At 42.3% G+C, this 18,427-nt stretch overlaps 1 protein-coding gene across 1 annotated transcript in view; it reads right to left on the bottom strand.

The window, feature by feature from the left end:
* Positions 1-16,099, bottom strand: part of KCNK3 (potassium two pore domain channel subfamily K member 3) — a 195,794-nt gene extending 179,695 nt beyond the window's left edge. Inside the window, exon 1 of the mRNA XM_075598733.1 lies at positions 15,271-16,099. Coding sequence (XP_075454848.1) covers positions 15,271-15,553 — 283 coding nt within the window. The 5' untranslated portion in view covers positions 15,554-16,099. The remainder of the gene's footprint in view (positions 1-15,270) is intronic.
* Positions 16,100-18,427: the final 2,328 nt, after the last annotated feature.

The raw sequence follows: 18,427 nt of genomic DNA, 5'->3' as shown, positions 1-18,427 counted from the left end.
GATTAGATGTGTTTTAAATTATTTTGTGTATGCTGCTACTGTATGCTTTATTGTGAGTTTAAAGTATTTTAAAATTAGATAGATGTATTCCTTGGTATTGTATTGTGTATTGTGTGTTTGAGGAAGGTCAGGGATAGGCTTGGTTTGTTAAGGTTGTATTTTTGTCGGTACTTATATTTTTTCAAAGGCTTAATTGTTCTGCTCTAGGCGTGAATTTGTTAATGGTTTTATTGTTCGGGATCTAGTGTGAATTGTTTAGGGATGTAAATAATGATTGCTAATTGAGTTTTGTTTACTTGGTTGATTAATTTGCAGAATGTATATGGTGCATAGATATTTAGGCATAATTTATATTGGAATGTAAGTTGTTTAAATGGCTTTTCAGAGGTTTAGTGATGATTTAGATTGAGAGATCAGTTATGAATATTAAAGGAAATTGATTTTAATTTAGTGTGTATGTATGGAGAAGTGTTTGGTTGTAGGACAGTGCTTTTGATAACCCTTCTACATTTATTTGTACTGTATATTGGTTTATCATGGGTGTGTATATAACGTGTGTGTATATATATATATATATACTGTATATATATCTCTCTCTCTCTTTCTCTCTGTCTCTCTGTATATATATATATACAGTATATATATATAGTTGCATGATGAAGCCACAGTACAAATTCATGGGTGAGGGTGGGTATCGGGCCTGTGTGGCTTAACCCCTTAATCACCTTTGCGGTTATTATCTGATAAGGTGTTTAAGGGGTTAATTGATATCTGAATATAATTGCAATGTATTGGCTTTTGATTTTTGTTTACTTGGTTGTAGGGCAGTATGCTTTTGATAACCCTTCTACATTTATTTGTACTGTATATTGGTTTATCATGGGTGTGTATATAACGTGTGTGTGTGTATATATATATATATATATATATATATATATATATATATATATATATATATACTGTATATATATACTGTATATATCTCTCTCTCTGTCTCTCTGTATATATATACAGTATATATATATATAGTTGCATGATGAAGCCACAGTACAAATTCATGGGTGAAGGGTGGGTATCGTGCCTGTGTGGCTTAACCCCTTAATTACCTTTGCGGTTATTATCCGATAAGGTGTTTAAGGGGTTAATTGATATCTGAATGTACTTGCAATGTATTGCCTTGGTTTTGGCTATATATTGTGTGGGCAAGAGAAGGAAGGCGCTGGCGTCGGACACTTCGTATTGATGAGGTCAGTAGTACTTTATTTATTTGTATATGCTAGTTAATGTTTTTAATAATGGGCAATTAATCTATTATCCATATCTGGATAATAGTTATTTTGCACATTATTGTACTGTAGGTGTTGGGGGGGAGGGTGTATGTATTGAATGTATAGGCCAGGTTTATTTTTTTTACATTCAGGGTTTGATTCAGTGGTTTTGCGTGGGGCCTATGGAGACCACCTGTGGGTATCCTCGGGTATCCTAAAGGGTAGCAGGCTGGTGGTTCCACGGGTGACACATGCGGGGATGACGATGTGTGGTCCCACTTCTGTGGGGGCACCTCCGACCCGTAGTCTGCGGGCATGACGATGTGTGGTCCCACTTCTGTGGGGGCACCTCCGACCCGTAGGTGCGGGGATGATGATGTGTGGTCCCACTTCTGTGGGGGCACCGCGGACCCGTAGTGAGCACCCGTGAGTTCCCCAGACCCCCATGGGAACCACCCGAGGCCCCGCAGACACCTGTGGGTTTGACCCGGGGCTCCCAGACATCCTTGGGCCTACCGTGGGGACCCAATTGTGGCCCACGGTGACCCAAGGAGACCACCTGAGGGCTATGGTGCTGGCAGGATCCACCAGCAGGCCTCCAGAACCTGTGGAATGCTGCTGGTAAACTGTAGGTCTGTCCAGGTGCCCTGCCAGCCCACCGGGGACTAGCGTGGGGCTGCGTTATGGACCCTGAATGTAAAAGAATAAATCTTGTATTTATGGGGGGGGCACAGGGGGTGGGTAATGTATTTAATAAATATAATGCTGTTTATTGTGGGTCATTGTACTGTTTTTATTGTGGGTACTGGGGGTGTGGTGTTTCCCCAACGGTATGTGGGTAGGCCTCCCTTGTGGGTACTGACTGGGTGGTTAGGCCTCACGGGTGGGGGGGGGGGGTTAGTGTGGGAGGTTATGTAGGCATCCCGAGTGGTGGGTGAGGGTGGGTTAACCCCTTCATGACTGTAGCGGTTAATAACCGCTATGGTGATTAAGGGGTTAGGGGACATTACTTTGTATGTTTTAATTTTTGTGTCTGTTTTGCAGAAGCAGAGGGGCCATGGCCAGGATGGGGGGGGGGGGTAACGGTATGTGGGTAGGGGGTGAGGGTGGTTAGCAATGCAGGGAGGGAGACTTACTGGTAACAGAAACATCTCTCTCCCTTCAGTGTAATCTGTTTAAAGCCCCCTCCCCCCTAATGTGTGTTTCTGTAAAATCTCTCTCCCTTCAGTGTAATCTGTTTAACAGAAACATTAGGGGGGAGGGGGCTTTAGGCCTTTACATCTCTCTCCCTTCAGTGTAATCTGTTTAACAGAAACTTTAGGGGGGAGGGGGCTTTAGGCCTTTACATCTCTCTCCCTTCAGTGTAATCGGTTTAACAGAAACATTAGGGGGGAAGGGGCTTTAGGCCTTTATATCTCTCTCCCTTCAGTGTAATCTGTTTAACAGAAACATTAGGGGGGAGGGGGCTTTAAACAATGCTGTGTATAATGTATAAGGTTTTTTACAATTAGATAGATGTAATCCTTGGTATTGTAAGGGTTAGCTTTGGTTTTAAATTGTGTTTTCTGGTTGGTACTTACAGTATATATTGATTTTTGTATACTTGATTGGTTAAAATAGTTGAATTGTTTGGAAGTGTTTGTATTTACTGGTAGAGTAGCTTGCAATTATATTGTTAACATTCATTTGCAGAATGTATATGGTGCATAGATTTTATGCATCATTTATACAATGTAAATGCAATGTACTGTGTGGATTGGAATGTTATGTTTTATATTGTAAAATCAGTTAGGATTATTAAATGGATTATTATTATTGTCTGTATAGAGAAGCGTTATCTGTAGGACAGTATGATTTTGATAACCATTCTACATGTATTTGTATATTGGTTCATCATGTGTGTATATATACTGTATACTGTATATATATATATATATATATATATATATATATATATATATATATAGATATATATATATATATATATATATATATATATATATATATATATGTATACAGTGTATATATATACAAAGAATATACTGTATATGTATAGGGATTGTTATTATATATATACTGTATATATATATCCAGTATATATATATACAGTATATATTTATTTCTCTTCATGTATTTATTTATTTATTTAGATTTATTTATTAATTGTGGGGCTGCTGTGTATGTGTATTTTTTTTATTGTGGGTAGCGGGGGTGGGTGAATGGGGTATTAGCCCCAACGGTGCTTGTTTAGGGCTTGCGGGGGGGTAGCGGGAGGGCTTAACCCCTTCATGACCGTAGCGGTATTAACTGCTACGGTCGTGAAGGGGTTAAGTGCACCCGCAACCCCCCCGCAAATCCTAAACTCACACCAAGGGCCAAATACCCCCCCTCACCCATTCCCACTACACACAATAAAGCGGGCACGGTGGGTTAACCCCTTCATTGCCTTAGCGGCTATCCGCTATGGTAATGACGCAGCATTTCTGTATTTTTAATAATATTGAGCAGGAGCAGGGGGGGTCCCTGAGCATTAATTTCTGGCTCAGGGAACCCCCTGCTCACTGTACAATATTATTAAAATACAGAAATGATGCTTCTTTACCATAGCGCATAGCCGCTAAGGTAAAGAACGAATGTTTATTTATACTGTATATTGTATGTGTTTTATTGATACTGTACATGTGCAGAGGGTCTCCAGAGCAGAAGCGCACAGGTTTCAGGTCTGGGGACCCCCTGCCCCCCGAGATACAGGCCCCTTTAGGGGGTGCCGGTATCCCTCCGCTCTGCTTGGTTTACAGGCCGCGATCACGTGATCGGGCCCTTTAAACCAAGCAGAGGGATACCGGCACCCCCTAAAGGGGCCTGTATCTCGGGCGGCCGGGGGTCCCCAGACCTAAAACCAACGCGATTCAGCTCCGGAGACCCCCTGCACATCTACACTATCAATAAAAATGTATTTCAAATGTATTTATTGTCATTTATTTATTTATTTATTTAGATTTATTTATTTATTTTTTGGCGGCTGCTGTGCTGTGTGTGTGTATTTTTTTATTGTGGGTAGCGGGAGGGTGGGTGAATGGGGTATTAGCCCCAACGATGGTTGTTTAGGGCTTGCGGGGGGGGGGGGGGTAGCGGGAGGGCTTAACCCCTTCATGACCGTAGCGGTATTAACTGCTACGGTCGTGAAGGGGTTAAGTGCACCCGCAAACCCCCCCCCGCAAGTCCTAAACTCACACCAAGGGCCAAATACCCCCCCTCATCCATCCCCACTACACACAATAAAGTGGGCACGGTGGGTTAACCCCTTCATTGCCTTAGCGGCTATCCGCTATGGTAATGACGCAGCATTTCTGTATTTTTAATAATATTGAGCAGGAGCAGGGGGGGTCCCTGAGCATTAATTTCTGGCTCAGGGAACCCCCTGCTCACTGTACAATATTATTAAAATACAGAAATGATGCTTCTTTACCATAGCGCATAGCCGCTAAGGTAAAGAACGAGTGTTTATTTATACTGTATATTGTATGTGTTTTATTGATACTGTACATGTGCAGAGGGTCTCCAGAGCAGAAGCGCACATGTTTCAGGTCTGGGGACCCCCTGCCCCCCGAGATACAGGCCCCTTTAGGGGGTGCCGGTATCCCTCTGCTCTGCTTGGTTTACAGGCCGCGATCACATGATCGGGCCCTTTAAACCAAGCAGAGGGATACCGGCGCCCCCTAAAGGGGGCTGTATCTCAGGGGGGCGGGGGTCCCCAGACCTGAAACCAACGCGATTCAGCTCCGGAGACCCCCTGCACAGGTACAGTATCAATAAAAATGTATTTAAAATAATTTTTATTGTGCCGATGTTTGCGCAGAGAGAGAGCAGCGGATCTCTCTCTGCTGCAAACACATCTCGCCCCCGCCGCCCATACAGTAGTATCATTTATGTATGTGCATATACAGTACTGTACTGTATGTGTACAGTACTGTATGTTAGGGATTGTAGGGGTTGTTGTTATACAGTATATATATATATATATATATACAGTATATATACTGCATTACAATTCATTATAGGGGACGGCTTCACAGAGAACAGCTCGCAAGCGCCACCATGTGTATTTTCACGGCATTGCAGTATTTCAGCAAGCCGGAATAAAAAGCTTAAATCCCTGCCGGAAAATAACGCAATGCACTCTGGCAGAAAACGATCAGAAACCTGAATACACCCGAGTACACCCGAATTCGCGGGACTAGCCGAGCTCGAATAAAGTGTGTCGCCAGTGTACAAAAGAAGAAATAAAACCTACACTCAATTGATGGAGCAGTTTAGTTTCTTGAGATGCACAGCTACCTTCCCCAACTACTTTAACAATATTAAAATCACCACTGCAGTTCCTCTTAATGAAAATACTTTATCTCTCCTTAAAGTTGTAATGTCCAATTTAAAACAACGTTTTTGGTAAATATTTACACTGCTGGTGTTAGACCCTGTTTCTGAATAATTCATATCGATTTTCATTCCTCAGATAACTGGCTCTGAGAAGCAGAATTCCAGTGATGTTGTTAAATGGTTGCCAAGATATGTTCACTTGGCTGCATCACCTGCTGGGCTTGGCTTTCCATGCATTATGGGGCAGATTGTGGCTTTAAGACGTCTGCATAGTACTTTGTATTGAATGTAAGAATAACTCAGATGTCTAAGTGACAAATGTGTAGCCACTTTGAGCAGTTCCAAAACATATGCAGCATGATGTCACTTTTTATGAAGTAGCTTGTTTTTTTCCCCCTACAAACAAGGCAGGACTGTAATGTGTCATCACAAACTTCTGAGTGAAAAAAAGGAACACATTCCATCAGTTTGAGCAGCATTTCATTTTCAGTGAGAGCTGGGAATAATTTGATCATATCTAAAAACGCCATACACCTCACACACATAAAATAAAAGTTCTGCCTTCCCACCCAAACCCCCAATTTTCCTTACACTAGAATTATTTTGGTACTTAATTATTTGCTTTTATTGTTACTATTTGATTGGTGTTCTCTTGGTATTCATGAGGCTCTTTGGCTCTTTAAGAATGCTCCCGAGTGTCTAAATCACTCTGCAAAGTGGCTCTAGGAGTTCGAGTTTAATATCTCTGAAATTGAATTACACATGAATAAAGCAACAGTGAAGGTGTTTTACAGATCAGTGACTTTAGATTTTTTTTGTCACTAGTGGAGCTATTTATATATTACAAAAACGCATTCCCATAACAGTAAATCTTGAAGAAGATAAAAAAAAGTAACCATGATTAATAATAACTACAGTAGGTACAGATTATGAGACTGTAATACACGTTTGCATACAGCATACACATACTGTATTGCTTAGGTACTGTAGTAAATACATTGCAAGAATCTTGACAGCTTAAGCATTGCAATTTTAAGTCCATTGTTGTAAATGTTAACTGTGTATTTCAGTAAAATATTATTTCCCATTGTTTTTGTAACACTGGGGAAATACTTGGTCATAACTTTGCTTATAAATGTAAAGCCAATGAATGTTTACATCTGTGCTTTTGTGGCCTGTCAATCATTTGATGTGGTACAATGTATATTTTTCTTTCATTCATTCTTCACTTAGGCAAATGCCTGTGTGTTCATGCTGTTTTACATTGGATTTAAGATGCCTATAACTTTTGATGTACAAATGGAATTCAGATGATAACTTACTTTGGTTCTGTACTGTATGTACTCAATAAATTTTGTAAACTGTGGTCAAAATCAAATTATTCGATGGGGGGGATTTTCTATCTGTTAAAAGTTTTCTGTATACTGTAAGAGTGTGTGTGTGTGTGTGTGTGTGTGTGTGTGTGTGTGTGTGTGTGTACATATATATATATATATATATTGTGACAAACGGCTTACTCCGGGGCTCCGCCGTCTGTCCGGGACTGTTAGAACACGGTCTTTTAGGGTAGGTTAAATGATGAGACGTCACGTACTGTTCCTTTAAACAGGCTATGCCTGGTTTATTCAGTCCCAGGCACTGAGACTGCCACAGTTTAAACAGAAAACAAAGCCAAACAAAAAGCTGCTCGTCTGAGCGATAACTTAAACTTAGATGTCCCTGACTCAGAGTTGGAAGTGGCTTGTCCACTTCCACCAACAAAATAAGTACCTTTGCAGTCTTTAGACAAACTAACAGAATGAATGAAGCGATTTGGGAAAGAGGCTTTCTCACCCCTCTGCAGTTCAGCAGCCTTCCAGGCTCTTGGGCGGGGCCCAGAGGAAACAGGAAACAGGTCTTATATACCTGAACTCAAATCAGCATGACAGGTGACAGAAAACAGGCAGCAGACAAACTGTGGAATGGAGTGCCTGTACCACGAGGCTGCCCTGTTCAGCTTAGACAGGACAGAAACTGTTCAGTATCCTGGGAGCCCTGTATATGGAGTTTATTACCAACCCCTGGTTTCTGTCACATATCCTCCCCCCCAGCTCAGACCTCGAGGGGTGAGCGACCATGGATATTAGGGAGTGCATCCTTGACAACCCGTCGGCATTGCCATGTTTGTGCCCCGACCTGTGTTCCACAGAAAATTTAAAGGGCTGTAGGCTTAGGAACCACCTGGTCACCCTAGCGTTCTTCTCCCTATTTTGACACATCCAGGTAAGGGGTGCATGATCTGTGACCAATCGGAACTTTCTCCCCAACAGATAATACTTGAGTGTCTCTACAGCCCACTTTATTGCGAGACACTCTTTCTCGACTATGGAGTAATTTTTCTCCTGGGGATTTAGTTTCCTACTTAAATAAAGGATGGGGTGCTCCTCCCCTTGAGACTCCTGGGAGAGTACCGCCCCCAGCCCTACCTCAGATGCGTCGGTTTGGACTACGAACTCTTTGGAGAAGTCAGGTGTGACCAACACTGGTTGGGCACAGAGAGCTTCTTTCAGGCTTCTAAAGGCCTGTTCGGCTTCGGGGGACCACTTTACCATTAGCGGTCCTCTTGCTTTTGTGAGGTCGGTTAGTGGGGTTGCCTTAGTTGCAAAATTGGGAATAAACCTCCTATAGTAGCCAATTAACCCCAAAAAGGTCCTTACTTGTTTTTTTGTGACTGGCCTTGGCCAATTTTGTATCGCCTCTACTTTGAGTGTTTGTGGTTTGAGTAACCCTCTACCAATAGAATACCCCAGATACTTGGCCTCCTCCAGACCAATAGTGCATTTAGCGGGGTTAGCAGTTAGTCCAGCAGACCGAACTGCGTCGAGCACAGCTTGGACCTTTGGAAGGTGGGACTGCCAATCTTCACTATGTATAACCACATCATCCAGGTAGGCGGCAGCGTACCGAACATGTGGTTTTAAAATTTTATCCATCATTCTTTGGAATGTGGCGGGAGCTCCATGTAAGCCAAAAGGCAGCACCTTATATTGAAAGAGGCCGTCTGGGGTTGAGAAGGCTGTTTTTTCTTTTGCCCTTTCTGTGAGGGGAACCTGCCAGTACCCTTTTGTTAGGTCTAGGGTTGTGAGATATCGGGCTTTGCCCAGTCTCTCTACAAGTTCATCCACCCTGGGCATAGGATAAGTATCAAATTTTGACACCGCATTTAGTTTCCGGTAGTCATTACAAAACCTTGTTGTACCGTCTGGCTTTGGGACTAAAACTATAGGGCTGTTCCACCCACTTTGGGATTCCTCAATTACGCCTAGTTTTAGCATTTTTTTAACCTCTAAACTTATAGCCTCTCTCTTGGCCTCTGGGATTCGGTACGGTTTAAGGTTAACTCGGACCCCCGGTTCAGAGACTATGTCATGTTTAATTACGTTAGTTTTACCTGGCTGTGTAGAGAAGATTTCTTTGTTCCTTCTCACTAAACTCTGGACCTCTCGTTTCTGATGCACGGACAGTGTTTCAGCTATGCTAACCTCTGGGTCAGTTTCTTGATTCTCTGACGGACCTGGGGGTACTAGGGTTAACAAGACCTCTCTATCTTTCCAGGGCTTGAGTAGGTTTATATGGTAAATTTGCTCAGGTTTCCTCCTACCTGGCTGCCTTACCCTATAATTTACTTCTCCCACTCTTTCCAAGACCTCATATGGCCCATGCCATTTAGCAAGGAATTTACTCTCCACGGTGGGAACCAGAACTAGTACCCTATCACCTGGAAAAAAAATTCTGACCCTAGCACCCTTATTATACGTATTCCTTTGTGCTTCTTGAGCTTTCTCCATGTGTTCCCTCACTATGGGTAGGACTGCAGCAATGCGGTCCTGCATTTGGGCAACATGCTCTATTACACTTCTGTAAGGGGTAACCTCGTGTTCCCAAGTTTCTTTGGCTATATCCAGTAAGCCCCTTGGATGTCGGCCATACAATAGTTCAAACGGGGAGAAGCCTGTGGATGACTGGGGAACTTCCCTAATGGCAAATAACAGGTATGGTAACAAACAGTCCCAGTTTTTCCCATCCTTATCGACCGCCCGGCGTAACATGCTCTTTAAGGTTTTATTGAACCTTTCCACTAAACCATCTGTTTGTGGATGATAGACTGAGGTTCTGAGATGCTTGATTTTTAGGAGTTTACATAGCTCTTTTGTTACTTGGGACATAAATGGTGTTCCCTGGTCAGATAAGATCTCTTTAGGAATTCCGACCCGGGAAAACAGAAGTACTAACTCTTTTGCTATGTTTTTAGCAGAGGTGCTACGTAGGGGAACTGCCTCCGGATATCGGGTAGCATAATCTAATATTACCAATATATGCTGATGTCCCCTAGCAGACTTTATTAGGGGTCCTACTAGATCCATAGCAATCCGGTCAAATGGTACCTCTATTATGGGAAGGGGTACCAATGGGCTGCGGTATGCTTTGAACGGGGCGGTGATCTGACATTCTGGGCATGAGGAACAATAGTTTGTAATTTCTGCCAGAACCCCAGGCCAATAAAAGCTTCGGAGAACCTTTTCTTTTGTCTTTTCCACCCCTAGGTGTCCCCCCAATGGATGACTATGTGCGAGGTGTAATACTACGTTACGGAATGTCCGTGGTACCAACAATTGTTTAGTTGTAACTGATTTTCTTTTATCAACCCGATATACTAGGTCGTTCTCTACCTCGAAGTAGGGGTAAGCAAGTGACCTATCTGGTTGGCCATGAGTACTATTCTGGTCCCGTATATTTCCCCTTGCTACCGCTAATGTGGGGTCCTCCCACTGGGCCTTCTTAAAACTCCCAGGACTGACCTCTAGGTCAGCGAGGGTCTTATCCTGTACTGGGGTGGTAAGTGCCTGATCAACATCTTGATTTGGGGTATTCCCTACCAAAGTAGTGATGGGGAAGGGAATTTCACAGCACTCCTCCTTTTCCCCCTTCTTATTTGGGCCCTCGTCAACCTCCATTTCTGAAAAAGGGAAAGGATTTGTTTCTTCTAACACTTCGTTATGGTCTGCTATTGAACTCTGGGCGCTATTCTGAGCTGGGGACCACATTTTTAGAAAATGGGGAAAGTCGGTCCCTATTAACACATCATGTGCCAGTTTGGGTACAACACCCACCTTGAAATCTAAAGAACCAAATTCTGTTTCAAAAAAAACATCAACAGTGGAATATTCATGATTATCCCCATGTATACAACAAATTGCCACTCTTTGTGAACTGTTTACCTGTTTCTTCTTAATGGGCAATAGGTATTCGGACACTAGTGTGACCATACTCCCAGAGTCAAGAAGTGCCCGAACCCTCTTACCATTAACCTTTACAAATGCCCACAGATGGTTATTCAAGGGGTCCTCTGGGCTAGGGCCCATACATTGGGACAACAGCGAATAAGGTTCCACGCTGTTGCATTGCATGGGCTCATCATTTAGTGGGCAGATTTTTGCTGTGTGGCCCCTCTCATGACAATTTACACATTTAGGTACATAGTCTGTGTCCCACTTAGAGCCTTTTCCCGGCTCCCCATGTTGGCTATTGCCCTTAGTGTGCGAACCACTGTTGCTGGAGCGGCGTGAAGGTGGTCGCCGCTCTTCAGCGCCCCTTAACCCCGGTACCCTTTTACCGTCTCTGGAAGAGTCCTGGAACCTCGGATAGTGGGGTTGCTCCACGACTGTGGGTTGCGGGTGCTCTTCTGCTGCACTGTACCTTTCTACAAGGGCCACAAGCTCATCCGCATTGTGGGGGTCACTCCGACTGACCCAACGGCGTAAGGCAGAGGGAAGTTTCCTCAAGAACTGGTCCATGACCAACCGTTCCACGATGTGGCTTGCTGAGTTGATCTCGGGTTGTAGCCACTTCCGGGCGAGGTGGATGAGGTCATACATCTGGCTTCGGGTGGCTTTATCCATCGTGAAGGACCATGCGTGAAACCTTTGGGCACGAACAGCCGTGGTTACGCCGAGGCGGGCGAGGATCTCGAACTTCAATTTTGCATAGACGTTAGCTTCGGCTGGCTCTAGATCAAAGTAAGCCTTCTGGGGTTCGCCGCTTAGGAAGGGTGCGATTAGACCAGCCCACTCAGCTTCTGGCCATCCCTCTCTCTGTGCCGTGCGTTCAAACGTGAGAAGATAGGCTTCCACATCATCCGAGGGTCCCATCTTTTGAAGGTAGTGGCTTGCCCTGGTCATTTTCGGAACTGGGGCTGCCTCTGCCAGTGGAAGGTTACTGATAGTCCCCCTCAGGATCTCGAGTTCCTGCTGTAAGCCCTGAGCGAACCGCTTTTGCTCCTCTCTCAGCAGGCGGTTTGTCTCTTGCTGGTTTGCATTAGTCTCTTGCTGGGCTATTAACAGCTGTCGCTGGGTTTCACTCGCCTGTTGCTGGGCTTCATTCGCGTCTTTCTGGACAGCGACATTGCGTACCAGCGCACTCACCACGTCTTCCATCTTGTTTGGAGAGAGAGAAAAAAAAACCTTCTTTTTTTTTTTTTTTTTTAAAGTTCTTTAACCCCCAGACCTTTCAGTGTTCTGCCCGCATTCTCCACCATATGTGACAAACGGCTTACTCCGGGGCTCCGCCGTCTGTCCGGGACTGTTAGAACACGGTCTTTTAGGGTAGGTTAAATGATGAGACGTCACGTACTGTTCCTTTAAACAGGCTATGCCTGGTTTATTCAGTCCCAGGCACTGAGACTGCCACAGTTTAAACAGAAAACAAAGCCAAACAAAAAGCTGCTCGTCTGAGCGATAACTTAAACTTAGATGTCCCTGACTCAGAGTTGGAAGTGGCTTGTCCACTTCCACCAACAAAATAAGTACCTTTGCAGTCTTTAGACAAACTAACAGAATGAATGAAGCGATTTGGGAAAGAGGCTTTCTCACCCCTCTGCAGTTCAGCAGCCTTCCAGGCTCTTGGGCGGGGCCCAGAGGAAACAGGAAACAGGTCTTATATACCTGAACTCAAATCAGCATGACAGGTGACAGAAAACAGGCAGCAGACAAACTGTGGAATGGAGTGCCTGTACCACGAGGCTGCCCTGTTCAGCTTAGACAGGACAGAAACTGTTCAGTATCCTGGGAGCCCTGTATATGGAGTTTATTACCAACCCCTGGTTTCTGTCACAATATATATATATATATATATATATATATATATATATATATATATATATCAGGTCTCCTACAGATCGGCAAAGTGTAATATTCAGAAGCAGAGCTTCCAAGTTCCATAGCTATAAAGTCCACTGGAGAAGGGTTGATGATAGTTTACAGCCCCTTTGTAACAGAGCTGTCCAGGATGCAGACACTTCATGGTCTTATTGGCCAACAACTTACCACACCTGATATATATGTGTGTGTGTGTGTGTGTGTGTGTGTGTGTGTGTGTGTGTGTGTGTGTGTGTGTGTGTGTGTGTGTGTGTGTGTGTGTGTGTGTGTGTGTGTGTGTGTGTGTGTTAGCACTATTCCTGGAAAAGTGTCATTGTCTAAATGAATTGGCATTATAGCTTATGGTAGAGTTATTGGAATAGGTATTTGGACTCCAAATACATGGCCTTGCATATATAGGGAATGGATGGACTTACTGAAATTTCTCCCCCCTCCCCCCCAAAATAAATAAATAAAATAAAACTAGACATGGGGAACATTGTGGCATCTCTTCAGATGTGACACGTTTTGGAATACAAAGGTTTGAGTCTCCCTGCCTCTTTAGCTCCTCTTCAATGTACCATGAAGCAGAATTCCCATTGCTTGGATAGATTTAAGATCAATTCCATTAAAGTTTGAATGGGGTTGAAATCTTCTTGAGTAAAGAAACGGGCACTTCTCAGCCATTGAATAGAAGCATTTCCTTGCATTTCTCATTAAATCACTAAACATATAATGAATTAATGCATCTTACAGCATGTCATGTTATGTTCGGTTCTTAAGCTTGATAATTGGAAATGTATAGATACTGTACCTTTGGTCTCAGGGCTCCCAAAGATAGTTTATGATATGACATGAGATGTATTGATACTGGCAAGGAGAAACTAGTACTGACAATAAAACAATGTTTATCAATGTTTTCACTTGTATGTATCGCATCAAAATAAGATGATCCTGCTTTAGTATTTGTTGAAGTCATATACTGCTTTCTCCTTTGCAGACACAATATTATATTGGTAAAAAAGAGGTAAAACAGACTCAGTTTAATTGTAACTGTATTCATTATATTTGTAATGTAACCTTTCTTCTGAGAGCTACTTGTGGTACAGTTCCCTTCGTACTGCGACTAAAACCACTGATTGTATGATCTCCAAGAAGAACATGTCACGTGTGATTTATTTTTTTAATAAGGCATGGGTGGAATTTAGTGAGAATAAAATAATCACCCACATGGGGCATAAAGTTACAAAACGACACACAAGGGGAGTGGTAAGTTGATGGCCAATAAGACCACGAAGTGTCTGCATCCTGGACAGCTCTGTTACAAAGGGGCTGTAAACCATCATCAACCCTTCTCCAGTGGATGTTATAGCTATGGAACTTAGAAGCTCTGCTTCTGAATATTACACTCTGCAGATCTGTAGGAGACCTGATTTGTAACCTATAGTGTGTCCTTTCTCTCCCAGTGCTGTATGTTCTAATTCAGCATCTTGTGAAGCCCAAAACAGTTATCACACATTATGTGTAACAGTAGCCTCTCTCTATTTTTGCACTCCTCTTTTACACTCTGCCTTTCAGCTTCTCACAGAAACTATTTGTTACATAATAAACAAAAGTGTGAAAACATTGTTATGCAGTATATACTGTAGGAAGGCTAGTAGAGCTGCATTGAGATTTCCTGGGGAAATCATTTTATATTGCAATAAATACAATTATTAATTACATGCAATAAGCATCAGGATACATTTAGTATTCGCTGGAAGGAACGTTATCACCCAAAATGTAATTGACCCTAGTTAAAGCTTATGGTTATATCCATTATCCAGGAGAGGTGAAAATAGCAACATTGCTAAGTCAAATAATTCACTAAACAAAACATGTCTTTTTGTAATATTTGGAAAGAACTGAAACTTGAAGGGAACAAAAGTATTCGTTCAAATAAAAGTTCAGAGGTGTTCCAATAGATGAAACATGTAACCCACGTAATGTATGGGCTAGCAGAAATACAGCTCTGCGTACACATCCAATGACACTATGGTACTGTATACATTAAACTGAATTGATATGCCGAGGGCAATTCCCGTGAGCACAGAAACCTTATTGATCGCACAGTCCGCCACCGATTAAATGTAAAGATGATACCAGCATGCTTTTTTTTAACGTGGCAATACAGACATTACAAAATTCCTTTTACTTATTAAATATGCATTCCTCTGTGATTGGATCATTGTGATTCAGCAAGTAGCAGCAAAGCACGAGGATGTAACCAAAACGAAATAAACTATAATTAACCAGAAATATTTCACACCTCGGTGTCATTGTGATCAATCTCCCGTTTCTGGCGCACCTGCTAGAAGGTATTCTTATTGCGCGTGTGATAAAGAAAAGATAAACTTGCACCTTATGTAGAACAAAACTTTCCCCTTATGTAGATCAAAAACGAGATCTCCTACCTATAGTGGTGATCACAGTGATAGCAAAGTAAAAGGATCCGGCGAATGCCCACTGCACTCCAGCTTTGTGAGGTTTAAGTTTTAAGACAACAAGCGACAGCTCTTGGTAAGTTTCGTTGGTCAGGTTATATTTAGTCAATAACTCCATTTGCTTCTTCTCCAACCTCTCCTTCTCGGATGTCTCTTGCTCCGACTCCAGGGCATCAAAGACAGCGGCTCCTACAAGCAGGTAGGTGAAGGTACAGATGATGAGAGCCAAGGTCCTGACGTTTTGCCTCTTCATGGTCTGTCCGTGGAGATCTCAGGGGCCGCCAGTGGGGATGTGGCGCTGGGTTCCCAGGTCATGGCTGCACCAAAGGTCTCTGGAGGTCCAGCTGTTGTCCTCCCCTGGGAAGAGATGGGTTGAGGCTTATAAGCGGGGTGGTTGCTGTCTGGCTGTGAGAGTGCGGCGTTTACTGGGAGCTGTCCTTTCAGCACCACCCTCAGGACGGTTCCCCTAACTCACCAGCTGCTCAGTGGCAGCCAACCCTGGCCATATAAGGCTCTCTCCTCTCAGAAAGGGGAGGGCGGGCTGAGCAGCGGGCTGCAGCTGCAATGCACACGGAACCTTTGCCATCCTTCTGCCTTTTCTACATGATGCTCATTGTTTCAGTGAGGAGGGAGGAGCGAGGCAAAAATCACGCTGGAAAAAAAAGCGATAAGCAAAAGCTTGGGATATTACTTGCAACATTCAAATTATCCGGGAAGAATGGTGATTATGTATTGCATGGGTGATAGCAAATATGGTCAGCCCTGATCCTCTGGGCTGTGGCTGCACAATGGAAATAGCTGTATGGTCTGGCTGGCTTTGAATGGTCACCAGAAGACCCAAGGACATTTCCAAGCAGTTTTGACGTCATGCTGTGCTTCTTCCTGTGTCCTACCTACTTGGCATAGGGCATTTTTCAACATGGAATGATGTAAAACCCATAAGGAATGCAGCTTGATTACGGTGTTTTATGTGGCATAAGTATAACAAGGATTTTAGCTGTCATACTTCATCCAACCTAGAATTTCCAAGAAAGGGCCACACGCGTTTTATTGAGGTTAACTACTAACTGTGAGTAGGGTGATTAATCGTGGCAACGCTCTTTTTTGTTTAAATGGTAACTTGATATTTTTTAAACACTGTAATTGCCAATTATCTGGTATACATACACTTGAACAATTATCTCACAGGGACACTGCTACAAAACATTGCTTTTATTTGTATTTAACAACATATTACTATTGAGCGATCGACCAAAGACAATGTAAACAGGAATATTCACCTCCACGTGCTTTTAGCAGAAGAATAATGCATTAGAAAAGATGTGATAAGAATAAGTCAACTATTGCAGTCATGCAGTAAGTACTTACAGTAGATAACTATAATGCTTAGTGTTCCAGCAAGTTACGAATATTTATATATAATCCTTGTGGTCCTAGAAATCTGACCTAGAAAAACAACAAAAAAGCAACAAATACTTTTAATGCTTGGAAAATCTTATTGAGATAGAATTAATCCATGTACTCACACGATATCCCTTTATCCTGGGGCAGGTGTCACAGCTAAAGTAAATGAAAGGACTACATTTCATTTCTGAACGCTCCTTTAATGCAGACTCCGGTGAGAAGGACATCTTTTGGATTTGTACCAGCCACGTGAATACTAATCAGAATAGAAGGGTTATAAATTAAAATCGGGCGTACTGTGTTATCAGCACTTCATGTAAAATCCATCATCTGTGAGGTTTATAGCAGTTTACCGTTGAAAGTTAGAATATCTCTGAGTAGTGTATTTTATATAACCATAAACTACTTTATAACATGCTAAAAAAAACAAACCAAAAAAAAAAACATTGTTTTTACATTGTTTTTTTCAAGCATCATGCCTGAGTTAGATTGGCAATATGGTAAAGCATTAAATCATTATCTAAAGGTAATCAGCTGTAAATAAAATTCAGATCATGGATGCTAATATAAAAAAATGTTCCTTATGGCTGAAATAATTGGAGCATTACTCCAATTAACAAGCGAGGGCAATTGGTTGTAGACACTAGGCAGGATTGATCAATACTCTTGATAGTCACAGAACAAGTGATTACAATATACTGTAATGTACAGCAAACGCATTTCCCCAGTGCGTTACTTTACTGTAATTTGTCACTTATTGTCTCCCTCTACTGGTCCTAATATGTACTGTACAATACACAGAAAGAACTGTTTCAGATTTGTATTTACAGTACTAATACTCATTTATAATTTGTGTGATCGTACTGTGGTTCTACTGGTGTAGTGCGTAATACATTGAATAGTTCTGATACATGATCTGTGACATCACTACTATAGTACATACTGTAGCAGGAAGTATTTGTAGGAAAAGTCTAGAGGAAGTACTGCCTTACACGTTCTGATATTACACAGCTCTATCAAATGTTATTCTAACATTAAAAACATCTGGCGTTTACATGACATGCATAACGGTTACAAGCGGGGTGCATTTTCAAAAAGTGGATTGCTTAGCCATGAACTTAAAAACCCCCATGATCAACCTAATTGTAATAAAAAGAGATGATGAGAAGTTGGATTTGCCTATTGCTGTCCTATTATGCGATACAGAAGGTCACTATTTCAATTAAATAGTGCAGATTCCATTGACATTATGTTGAAGTATCTGTGAATTGACCGACATGAGAATTGTTCAAAAAATGAAATTGTAGAGTACAGAGCTTTTGAAGCCTCAGACGTTTCTTCTTTATGCAAAGCCTGATGCCAAAAGACCTGTGACGTGGACCAGTTTGACAACTAGACCATACAACTACATACCGTAGTACAAACAAATGAGCATGAGAACCAGTTTCTTCTGGGGATTCAGTTTCAACTAAAAACGACAGCAGATCCATCTCCCAATGCTAACACCACCTATAGGAAATATTCAGCACAAGGACAATACTGGTCTGTAGAATATCATGTGGCATAGGGTGTGGACTAATAAATGAACATGCAGTACAGTATGTGGCAGATATATGTATCTCTTATCACAGAGGCTTGGTCTAAGAGGTGTATAAGATATGAATCTTTATATACATCTTGGTCGAATATGTACGTATATACAGTAAGAGGTAGTATCAAATAT

This window comes from Ascaphus truei, chromosome 4 (genome assembly GCF_040206685.1).
Source record: "Ascaphus truei isolate aAscTru1 chromosome 4, aAscTru1.hap1, whole genome shotgun sequence".
NCBI lineage: Eukaryota > Metazoa > Chordata > Amphibia > Anura > Ascaphidae > Ascaphus > Ascaphus truei.
Note: the sequence above shows the minus strand (reverse complement) of the source record. Positions and strands in the feature narration are given on the sequence as shown.